The sequence below is a fragment of the Pararge aegeria genome, chromosome 24 (assembly GCF_905163445.1).
Source record: "Pararge aegeria chromosome 24, ilParAegt1.1, whole genome shotgun sequence".
NCBI classification, from domain to species: Eukaryota; Metazoa; Arthropoda; class Insecta; order Lepidoptera; family Nymphalidae; genus Pararge; species Pararge aegeria.
The window spans coordinates 10,521,676-10,534,556 of record NC_053203.1 but is presented as its reverse complement, the minus strand read 5'-3'; the positions used below and the strand labels follow the sequence as shown (position 1 = coordinate 10,534,556).

At 32.3% G+C, this 12,881-nt stretch overlaps 1 protein-coding gene across 21 annotated transcripts in view; it reads left to right on the top strand.

The window, feature by feature from the left end:
• Positions 1-12,881, top strand: part of LOC120634428 (calcium-dependent secretion activator) — a 98,003-nt gene that overhangs the window by 73,345 nt on the left and 11,777 nt on the right. For 13 of the 21 annotated variants that reach the window (XM_039904984.1, XM_039904970.1, XM_039904966.1 and 10 more), the window contains 8 exons: positions 317-479; positions 959-1,106; positions 1,334-1,446; positions 3,115-3,153; positions 6,444-6,600; positions 7,478-7,619; positions 8,697-8,871; positions 9,528-9,662. In XM_039904984.1, coding sequence (XP_039760918.1) covers positions 317-479; positions 959-1,106; positions 1,334-1,446; positions 3,115-3,153; positions 6,444-6,600; positions 7,478-7,619; positions 8,697-8,871; positions 9,528-9,662 — 1,072 coding nt within the window. The remainder of the gene's footprint in view (positions 1-316; positions 480-958; positions 1,107-1,333; positions 1,447-3,114; positions 3,154-6,443; positions 6,601-7,477; positions 7,620-8,696; positions 8,872-9,527; positions 9,663-12,881) is intronic. The other 8 variants (XM_039904982.1, XM_039904979.1, XM_039904983.1 and 5 more) reach the window with 3 other exon arrangements.

The following is a 12,881-nucleotide window of genomic DNA, read 5'->3' as shown; positions in this document are numbered from 1 at the left end:
TAGAAATAGCTAAGGAAAATCTAGTGATCGTGTGCATTGATAAAAGTTAAAAAGGAAGAAGAATAGATATCACGATAATGAAAATTAGGATTCCAGCAAATTATTAATAATAAATAATTTATTCTACTACGATTCGAATAACATTGGTCAATTGAAAAAAATCTTGATTCCTAAGTTTGCAGAGGTCATGAGCATCGCTATTTTCAAAATTAGAAATTTGTCAAAAACATTTTTATAAAAATTGAAAAGTATTGCGTACTCCAACCCTTATTTCCTGCTTCAACCCTGCTAGTGTGAGCCAGTAACCCTTTCACAGTACGGCCACGTTGCCTGGCAGGCCAGACGGGGTGGGCAGCATCACAGTTCAAGAGAAAGAAAAGTTCGCAGAGATCAAGGAACGGCTGAAGACATTGCTGCAGCATCAGATCACAAACTTCAGATACGCGTTCCCGTTCGGCCGACCTGAAGGTGCTCTGAAGGTAATGAAATATTATAAATTAACTTAAAGTAAGACATTAATTTATTTTATTTTATTGATTAATGAAAACCTATAGCTAATAATAGAAGACACAAAAACAAGTAATGGTTTCACAAATATTGAAAATATAATATGAAAAATGCTTACGTGGAAGTAGTTAAAAACTAGAAGTATAAAAAAGTTACGAAAGGGTAAACCAATATTTATATTATTAGTGTTCCCTCAACTAATAAAAATAACTGGACCCACATTGATAGTTCCATACCTTAGAGAGTAACTTATAAAGAGCTACTTTGCCACACAATTATTCTAAAAAAATCAATCAATAGCATTTATAATGACCTCTATACATAAAAGTTTGGGATGAAATTGCACCATCGTATTCGTTTTCACCATCTTGATTACAAAACCGTTATGAAGTAAATTCTAAACGTAGGGAACTGTAGCTTAAAAATATAACTAAACCTATTACTGTTTCAGGCAACTTTGTCTCTATTAGAGAGGGTGCTAATGAAAGACGTAGTTACACCGGTGGCTCCTGAAGAGGTTCGATCAATGATTCAAACCAGCTTAGAAAATGCAGCGCTCCTTAACTACACTCAGCTAAGCCAGAAAGCTAATATCGAAGGTTTGTTTCCTTTTACATGCATTTACGAGTCATGAAATTTTAAAAATTTAGCACATTCATGATCTGACATAAGCAAAAACGTTTGTTTTTCAATTCCTTAACCGACCTGGTATTTTTCAAATATTTCACCATGGCGCAATCCTAGTTTAATTTTAATATTTAATGTTTTTGTTATCAAATAATATTTAAAAAAAGGTGAAATAACGAGACAAATATTTTTTATACAGAGGATCTCCGAGGTGAAACCATGGTGACACCGGCGAAGAAACTAGAAGACCTCATACATCTAGCTGAACTTTGCGTAGATCTGCTCCAACAAAATGAAGAACACTACGCAGAGGTAATAGGGGATTTAATTTAGGAAAGCGTATTTGATAGAAGATGTTTGATTAATGGTGCATACATAAATACTACTAAATATGATGAGGTAACGTTACTATTTTCTGTAGTGATAAAAATTAAGTATAAACATTTTAATATGTAGTAAGATTTAAATTTAAAATCAAATAATCATGTTTTATAAGCTCATGAATCGATAAATAATAGATCAGCTCAAAAACAAAGTTTAGACCTTTTAAATACTTCTTATTTATTATCAAAATTCAAATTTGCCGAATGCCGCAGGTTCATTGATTGAAATGTTTAAAAAGGCATATGATACATATTAATGAAGATATTTAGGAGTTCACTTATAAAGTATATAGAAAAACAAAAAGTAAAAAAACATTAAATAACTGATCATTTTGACCATCATTTTTAGTTTATATTAGTTTTAATTGAAAACTATTCATCAAACAAATCGAATGAAGAAGCGCAACTCAATCCAATGATAATGAAAGAGAATGAAATGATATGATCTGATTATAATGAAAAATTTGAATAGAATATTTCAATGTACACATAAATAGTAAAAAATCTGACTTGCCGGAGTTGCACATTCTATGGTAGAATAAGAATGCGTATCTAAATGTCGTGATTTCCAATGGTAAAACTTTTTAAACTTTCAACTTAAAGATATATTCTTGTTCATATAACAGTAAAATTGAATAGTCCAAATGCAATAACAAGATATCAATCTTCTAAACCTAAAAATCGAAGTATGGTTAAATATAATTTTTGACAGACTATGGTTATTACGCTATAAATAAATCATGTGGCAAAGATTATTTTGAGAAGTTTTACTATTACTTGTCAGTGTTTGCTGAAATAGCACCCAGTTCTCCTGTCGCTATTAGTATGGGGAATGTCAGGCCGTAAATTAATAAAAAGACAGTACTGAAAATATCGCAATAATCAAATATAACAAATATTATCAAAAATTTGGTCAACAATAATTTAAGATGTTGATCATAAAATTAGCAATAAATACATTAAATAAGTTGATCACCAATAAAATTAATTTTACCTTTTTTATAAATGTACCTAATCCATTATAAATATTTTCAGTTCTGTTAGTACACTACAAAATCTAACTTCAATCTTGATTATCACAGAAAATGTTTAAAATTTGTTTAATGGTTTGTTGTGTACTAAATGCGATAGACTTAGCTGCATAATTTATATGATAAATAAGAGTATGTATGTTCTTTTAATTCAGAAAATCTTTAGGAAATGTGTAATTTATTTATAAGTCTATCGTATCAATAGAAATGAGGTGTGATAGTTTATGTTCGTGGGTTATGTATTTATATTTTTTATTGCCGCTTTGTCCTCAAGCAGATTTAATTGTATTCCATTTATTAGTTTATTTAACAAAAATAACGTTTACTGCATATAAAAAAACATTGATTTGAGAATTTGTCTTTAAAATTCCCATAATTGAATTATACACAAAAAGCTTAAGTACACTAAATTATATATTTAAAGATATTGCTTTTCCTTTCAACAAAGAATATTATAAATAGGATGGCATTAAAATTATTCGAAATTTTCTTGGGGACATATTCGCAAAGAATTATAATTGTAACTTTTATAGTCCACTTCTACTTTATTTTTTATTTCTCCGCAGGTTTATAACACAAAACCGGACTCTAGCGGTCAACAAAATGTAACTACTCATTTGTTTGAATGCTCGCAAAAATCAATTGTCAATTCGTTCACTGGATCTTGATCATTCTCACTATGATTTGATCACAGATTTTTGAAAAGTAGTCACATTTATTATTAAATTCACTCGCTTGGACAGCGTAGAATATGTCATAGAAGTTAAAATAAACTATGCATGGAAATTGAAAACATGCAATTTCAAATTTCATAAGCCTAGAGGAGAGACCTAGTGCTTCATTTAGACAAGTAGCAGCTACAACTAGATTAAACTTGAATTCTGTAATGGTTTTAAACGTAGTTAAAAAAAAATCACGTTTCCATATTATTTATATCGATATCTATTTTCAAATTGTGCTGTGTATCAAAAGATTCACCATTCAATTTTTATTAATTCATGTTCCAAAAAGAAAATGGGTGGTGATGAAGAAGTCATGATGAATAATATAATATTGCCTTTATAATATTATATGTGTTTATGTATAGTGTAGGGGTTTCATCATAATTAGCATTACCAAAAATAATATTGTAGTGGATACATGCCTCCTTTCCCATAGGAACTTGGCTTATTTTATAAACTCTTAGCAAACGATTCACATCAGGTATAACAAGAGTGATATTTTTGGGACTAGACAATTACCACGCACAAAATTAAAGGCCACCTTCGGACCTCTGAAATTGTATACCCAAGAATTTGGATGGTTTAAAAAACATAATAAATATTTCTGACATTCAAATTTAAATTCTTTTCCAACATCAACATTAACAATCTTTTTTCTATCTTGCGGGAGATGAGAGCGAGGCTGGCTGCTTCCAATCTACCTTGTCATTAAGGAACTTGCTGTTGTAACAATTATCCAAACATTCATCCGTAATACCGAAGACGCTGTAGCTGGCGTTACTGGATTGCCATTGGGATACTAAAAGATCCCTTTTAGGGGTTACGATAATTAGGAAAGATGCGTGGATCAGTTTCTGGAAGATAGATATCGATACTTATATTAGTTTTACTTCTTAACTGAAATTTAGTTGACGCTGCTTTGATTCGTAGCCTTGTTGAACTTTTCATTCTAGGCTAATGAAACCCAAAATTAATTAACCATTTACAAAATTCCTTTCAAGCTAATTTTATTCAACTTTATTCCATGATTGGCGAGCTATTAACAATCACAATGTCTGAAATGAAAAGTATTTATACAATACAATTTTATACAATTCACGTGCAGACGTAACATACATTTGACATGCCACTAAACTCATTACATCACTACACGATTATGATTCTATCGGTCCCTGATTCCCTATCACCCGATATTGATAACGTATCAATAAATCTAATCATGAAATCAATAACAGATTTATGCATATCAATAGATCAATCTCAGTCCATGAATTAATTTCAATAACATTTCTGATTTTTTTCGTATATCATTAAATTAGAAATTTTGGATTTGATACATTATTAATTTCGGGACAAAGACATTCAAATCTCGAAAAGCAATCGCAACTGCACTGTGGAGTCAATCTTGACCATTCATATAGTAACAATCAAAATTGACATCACAAAACGCGGTAATTACGACTGTGTTCAAATTTGAAAGTCATACAGAATCAGGGCCTTGGACTTTATACGCTTCTGTAGAAAACCATTTAGGTTCCGCTGCTTCTCACCCTTTTTAGATTTGGGGCAAATTGTGGTTTAAGAAATAAATGTGAATGGCGAAGACGTGGCGTGGACATATATTATTCATGAACTTTCCACGAGCCTAAATTAATTTCAACTACTGCTTAGTATACACTTTGGAGGTACATAAAAAAATATGAAACCAATATTGGATCATTTTGTTTCATAATATTGTTAACTCCATAATAAAATTTTGCTAATGTACGATGCCACGTCTCACCAGTCACCAATTTTTAAAAAATCGCACCAACAACGGGTAATAAATACGTCACAGACGTATTCCTCACTTTTCACGTACAGTTTGCCATTCAAACTCATTGTAACCTTTATACTAAACATTTTTGGCAAATGCGCTGAGCAGATGTGATTCGGGCAGTTTGCTGGCTTATGCAAACTCGAGGACAAAAGAGCATTATTTTTGCAAGATCATATAATAAAACAAAATTTTAATAAAGTTTTAAAGTAAATTTGCTATCTTTTTAGGGTTGAACTATCAGTAATCAAATATATTAACGACTAAACTCAGAACTTCTCTTACCTTTATAATTAACTTAAAGTTGCAGATGAATTTGAATGGCGATCTGTGTACTTTTCTGTGAGGAGAATGGCGTTGATTTGAATCTCCTAATGTGCACATACATTTTAAAATATTCCATCACTAACATTGTATTTTGTATTAGTGCCTTTAATGATTCAAAATATTAGACTTTATTAATGCACCCCTAGTCTGATTACTGAAAACTAATGTTAATAGAATCAGATGTTATGATTTCCCAATTTATCAAAAAAAAAATTATCTTTAAGTTCACCTCCAGGGAAGAAGTAAGAACGTTTTGGTAAACGAATGAATGGGTAATTAATTAAAATTTGTTTAGGAGAACTTATGACAAAATCTAGCCATTTTTCACATGTCTATTGAACAACAAGATTTCCCAAGTCCTACTAAAGAAGCCATCATATAAAACTATTGATTGCGGAGAATTCTACTTCACATTCAGAATACTAAATATGCAAAAGCATTACAACTACTACTTTTCCAGACTTCTCTTACTTTATCCTCTTCTCTAAATCTTTCATTTTTTCTGCACTTATCTTTTTTTTACAAGTCCTTATATAATTATATAAGAGAAATTTCAAGAATGTAAAAACTATTCTCCAAGTTTTTATCACTTCCTCTATCTACCAAATGTTTCACGTTTATTTTGTTTTAATATTTTTGATCTTCCACTTTATTTATTACCTTTCATTTTATTTTACTAATGGCCACCAGTACTAATGGTTATATTTTTATGCAAGAAAGTTGAACGGTTCATGAGTGCAGGACTTTATATTTCCCGAGAACACTCACCAAAGCATCTCCTGTAAAAACCAATAAAACTGATGTGCAGGTGGAAAAATGTACCAGGAAAACAGATTCCTGAGAAACACGATATGAAATTGAGCAATAACAAACAACCAAGACATCAAAAGCAATCACATCGCACAACCTCTTGGATATGCCGGTATCTGTATTGGAGTACGGTGAAAATACTGCCGTGCCATACCCGGTCAAAAGCCTTAATGTCGTTGAAACTTTTTCATGTCTCTCAATTATATATTTATCTGTGCAGGCTTTTGCGTGGTTTTCTGAGCTACTCGTGGAGCACGCAGAGATCTTCTGGGCGCTGTTTGCAGTAGACATGGATCGAGTGCTCTCTGAACAACCCCCGGATACATGGGACTCCTTCCCACTGTTCCAGATTTTGAATGACTATTTAAGAAACGATGGTAAGATTTTTAAGCTATAGCTTTAGATTTGGACTAGTGTAAAGTAATTTTAAAATGTCGCATTAAACCAAGCATTTTAAGTCTTGCGATCTTACTGAATTTGGAAAACTCCAACAAGAGACATATATCTGAAAAAAGTGAATCAAAAACTGTTATTAAACTAAGTAGTCATAACTACAAAGTTTATTTCTACAGAACCTCATCATGAGTTTGTTTCCCTGTCACAAAATTTTAAGTTTACAAAGGCTGACCTTCAAATTATTGCTTATACAAAATCTGTACTTTAAAATTATTAACGTAACTGGCATAACCTGACATTTGACAACCTTACAGTCGAAGATGGTAACGGGCTAACCTGTTAGGAGTATTGCAGTTATATTAAACCTAATCAGTTGACTGACGTCGGTGGAATGACGGCCGACTGGCGCCATGGGCAGCGTCCCTGCTTGCTGAGCCCAAGGCCGTGGGTTCGATTCCCACTACTGAAAAGTGTTTGTGTGATGAGCATGAATGTTTTTCAGTGTCTGGGTGTTTATATGTATTTTCTAAGTATTTATGAATAATACCCATAACACAAGCTACGCTTACTTTGGGGCTAGATGGCGATGTGTGTATTGTCGTAGTATATTTATTTATTTTATAACCGATATATTTTGGCACATAAAAGTGGTGTTACGATGAATTCATATCGCAAAAGGCAGCCCTATTCATCTGATATTTTTGAAATAATAATCTTTTGTTGTGCTGTCTTAAACTATTGTAAGTTTATGGTACCAATCGTCTTACTCATTCTTTATTTAAACTTCTACACGAAATCCTTGTAAATTATTTACGTTCGTACGTAACGTACACAAACGAATGTTTTTTTTATTTACAGACAACTTAAGAAACGGGAGATTCCACGAACATTTACGTGATACTTTTGCTCCTCTTGTGGTCCGATACGTTGACCTCATGGAGTCCTCCATAGCGCAGTCTCTTCACAAAGGATTTGAGAAGGAGCGCTGGGAGATCAAGGGGTGAGTAAGTTTTAATTAGAGAAGCGAAAAATAAGATGGTTAGTTTTATTCGCCTTTGTGCATCAAGGAGATATATAACATGCAATTGAAAACCGACATAATACATCAAAGGTTTTACAAAGTTAAGTCTCAGAGACGTTAATAACATACCTCACATTATTTACTGTCTCTAAAACCGAAACGCTAATAGTTTTTAAGTAAACTATTGCCACATGCAAAAGTAAAATCAAGTGACTCCTGTCACTTTATTAGGTACGTGTCGCGTAGCGTAGGTACTATGCACGTGTCGATCTTGTATCTTCAATAGTGTTGTCAAACATAATTTCATTAAATTATGAAATTCATATTTCTGGTCCTTTTCAGCTATAAACTGCGCCTGTTTATAGCGTTATAAAAAGTTTATAGCGATCCTGCTTTCTGAGTCCAAGGCCGTGGGTTCGATGCCCACAACTGGAAAAAGTTTCTGTGATAAACATGAAAGTTTTTCAGTGCCTGGGTGTTCTGTATATTACAAGTATTTATGTATATACTCATACCAAAATATTCACAGTCATCTTATTACCCATAACACAAGCTACGCTTACTTTGGGGCTAGAAGGCGATGTGTGTATTGTAGTAATACATTTATTTATTTATATTTATTTATAAGACTGTGTCAGTGAGCCTTCGTTTATTTTAGTTTGTCCCGTTCTTTTCATCATTTGTGGCGTGATAAAGTCAGAGTCAGAGTCAAAAATATCTTTATTCAAACAGGTTAGAGCAAAAATTCACACCCAATCTTTTTTATCGATTACGTAGTCCTTTATACTATAATAGGACTTCTCTTTAAGCTTACGTTTAATACAAACTTTGAACTTTTTAAGAGACATCTCCAAGATGTCAATGGGTAGTTTATTGTAGAATTGTATGCAACTTCCTTTAAACGAATTATGAATTTTACGTAACCAAGTATATTGCACTGTAAGTTTATTCCTTCTTCTAATGTTTCAATTATTGCAGTCACATTTTTCTTAAATTTAGAAATGTTTTTATGAACAAATACAATACATACAAATTTTTAATTGAAACTTTCTATAGCAACGGCTGTTCAACGAGCGAAGAATTGTTCTGGAAACTGGATGCGCTGCAATCCTTCATCAAAGACCTGCATTGGCCTGAGGCAGAGTTCAGAACACATCTCGAGCAGCGACTCAAACTAATGGCCAGCGACATGATGGAGACCTGCATCCAGAAAACTGAGGCTTCTTTCCAGGTAAGCTTTATTTCATTGGTTAAGTGCACGTGAGTCATAAGCTAAGCCATAATCCTTATATAAAATAATACCCGTTTTCACTCACAAAGAAAAAGGCATTACCTAAGTAAGTAACACGGAATATAAGGATATTCCTAGGCATCCATTTACCTTACACCAATTGATATTCACTAGGCAACTTATATAACTTAACTTGTCTATTCAATAGTCTCGTAACTTGTCTGAAAAACCTCTCTCTATAAATCTCTCTATGATTCTTACAAGTTGTCGTAATTAGTGTTTGTATCGTCATATTGTTAAGTTTTCGTATAGATTTAAGGTCGTTAAAAAAAAGGATTTAAATTTACTTCACCTGTCAATTGTCGTTTACAAATTCACACACACACACACAAACACACACACACACACACACACACACGCACGCACACACACACACACACACACAATTTGTATTTTTTATGTATATAATGTATTTTTTAGTTATTTGTAATATTTACATTTTCTTTGTTTTAGTCTTTTGTATTTAAGAAAACCCGGAGGTGGGCTTTAATATATTATAAGAATCACTTGTAAATGAGACACAATAAAGACGATAATTATATTATTATTATTTTACTTATAACATCAGCTACACTACTGGTTCTTCGCTCTTTCAGGCGTGGCTGAAGAAGAGTGTATCCTTCATTTCGACGGACTACATCTTACCAGCGGAGATCTGCGCGATGGTGAACGTCGCTCTGGATGCTAAGAACCAGGCCCTGAAGCTGTGCGCTGTTGAAGGAGTCGACATCGTAAGTTTGCTCCATTACCTTCACCCGTCATCATTCATCACTGCAACCAAAGCGACATCAACTAAATTCGGTTAAGTCTAAAATCAGACATTGATTGCATGTCTAAAATTTGACATTAAACCAAAAATTTTATAAAAGATATTTCGAAAATACCATCACGAATTAGATGTGAAATATTAAACGAAATAGATATTATCGCCTCTTTGATTAAGTTAACGTCACGACCAAATTGTATGTACTTAATGACATTTAAAATAATGCAATTATCATACTCTCACAATAATTTGATTATAATCCATACCAATAGTAACTGCGACTCAGTCTTGCACTATAGCAGTATTATCGAATTTGGGTTTCATGATACACATTACCTTATGTTCGCCTTATTCTTATACTATTTTTAATTTACTGTGTCAGTTACACAGTAAATTAAAAATAGTATAAGACAGTTCAGTTTTATAACTTCTGTCTGTCTTATACTAAAAATAGTATAAGAGCTAGTTGTTATTATAATTATGGTTTGTTTAACACGCCTTTAAAGCAGGAGAAGTAGATTTGTTTTGTTATTTTTAAATAAATCTTCATAATTAAAAACAATTAATACCATAAATTACCGTAATTTCTAAGCAATCTAATGCGTTTTCAGAAAATATCTTCGATATTACTGACTTTATATGATTTTCTATACACTCGAGATTATTTTGAAATGAAGAATAAATCTTCTTAATAAAAATAAATTAACACCGTATTGATTTTTAAGCAATCGAATGCGTGTTTAGAAAATAAGTATATGGCATTTTCGATATCACTAACTATTATGATATTCTATACAGAGTATCAAAGAAATGTTATGAAAAAACTATAAACTTAAGAGTTGTTAACTCTAAATATATTTATCTTTAACGTAAATAATACATTCTTTGGTAGCTTCAATTAGATTGCATCGATAATAATGGACACAGCAAATTTTGCACAATTGTCAGTTTTGCTTATGATAACAAATAGTAAAAATGTATCGGTATATGTCTATTTTGAATAAAGAAAAAAAATGATCATTAATTTGCGAAGACGGTGAAAGTTTATGTAATCCACTTCTTTGTCTGCCCATCTTACAATAAACTGTATAAAATAAAATTTATAAATCGAGAGTGAACTATATCATATGACAATCTCGCGTTTATATTAATAAGAAATTTTCTTTTCTATGTTATTTCAAAATTACTTTGCTTCATGTTGTAATAAAATAATGTTCGATAATCATGACTATGTGTAATATTTAAAACTATATAAGCTCATAATGTCCCAATTTTTATGTTTTTTTGAGTTCAAACCGAGAAACATGGCCGGTTGTCATATCTTTTAAACATACGAAATTAAGTTAGGATATGCACTTCTTCATGGCATGGCCAGCGCATGCATGGCATGACTCAAATTACATCATATCTTAGCATGATTTGCATCAAACATAAACACGACAGATGAAGTACACGAACGCTGTGTTAGGCTTAGTTCTTTTATCATCATTATCATCACCTTAATCGATAAACGTCCACTGTTGAACATAGGTATTTTATAGGGAGTTCAGAAATCCATGTTCCTGTGCCACTTGTTTCCAGCGGTCATCTGTCCACCACTTTGGGGGTCGACTTACGCTACGTTTAGCGGTGTGGGGTTGCTATTCAAAGACCTTGGGTCCCCAACGTTCATCGGTTCTTTATGACACTCACATCTGAACGCATTCGTAAAACCAATTTGCGGTATTAAATTTGTGAATGCTTGCATTTAATGTCAAATTAAACGTTGTGACGAATTATTTTACATTTTTGACTGACAGTCATCAGAATGGTTTTACAATGTGATAGCTTTTTTAATGACCTAGAGAAGTGAGTAACCTTTATGACATTTGCTAACTTGGTGAAATAAGAGTCATCTCTTAGATAATAACCGTATTATAGTTTAAGCGCACCCAAACGCACTTTAAGGATCCGTCATGCATGATTTGCAGAATTTATGACATTAGTGGCATCCTTCTTAGTATTTCCTTAGCTGTGATTGTTATAGCATTTTGCATGAACTTTTTATAACACAAATTGCATTTTTTTTTCTTTTCATTTGACTGGACCCTGATTCTCTACTACATTATCTTAACACGATCTTGACAAAATGTGACGTAAAAATTGGCAGCATTTGTACAATTACGTGTGAATATTTACGTCACAAAATACATGGAAGCAAGCTTAATTTTCGTTTGTCTGTGGTACAATAAACATTAAGCTTAATTTGCTATAAACCGCGACAATCGGACATTAGGCCTTTATCTGCTTTCCGAGGTACGGTTATAAACACCACCAACTCCATAACTCCACTGCCTAATTAAGACTACTTGAATCTCTATGGACTCCACTCCTGTGGGTGCCCCAGAGCCCCAAGAGTTAGTCTGCATTTATATTCTAGGGTACTATCTGCCATTAGTAATTCTACATTTGAAAGAAGAAGACAGAACATTTAAACTTTTTAATTGCACAACCAACAAAACTTAATGCTGTAGCATTTACTAATTATGCAACATTTACTAGTAAAGCATTTATATGACGTGAAAAACGCTGAGTCCTATGAAATCTTTACGAGATCGATGTTTCGTATTCCACCATTTACCTACTCATCCAAAATTGAACCGATTCTATTATTTGTGACGTGAAAACTTGAAAAAAGATTGACGTGAAAACGTGCATCTAGGTTTCTCAGAGTAAGATATAGTTAATTATTACAGAATCTTTAATTATTTTTCATATTTATCTTAAACAGGCGTCATTTTGGAGCGTCACATTTTCTTAAGTAATGACGAAATGTAGGAAAAGAGCTGACATGTCATAGAAGTCATGACACTTTAATGATATAATTATTATTATTTCCCAAGAGCCACAATCCAGGTAAGCATATTACCTGGATTATGTCTCTAGGGTAATGGAATTCCCGCCTATATTTTCTTCTTAAAAGGCCGCGTTAAAATATAAATCATTTAACAATCGCATCTTCTACCGCACTGCAACCTAATTGTTAATTGTATTTAGCAGATTACATTTCGTGTACACTCCATATTTCTTACATGTCTGATTAATTATTTAAACAATCTTTCAATTTGCGTTGCGTTTCGTAAATATTTATAAAAAATAATAAACGCAAATTCATAATTCATATAGTCAAAATCTCTTTTGTATT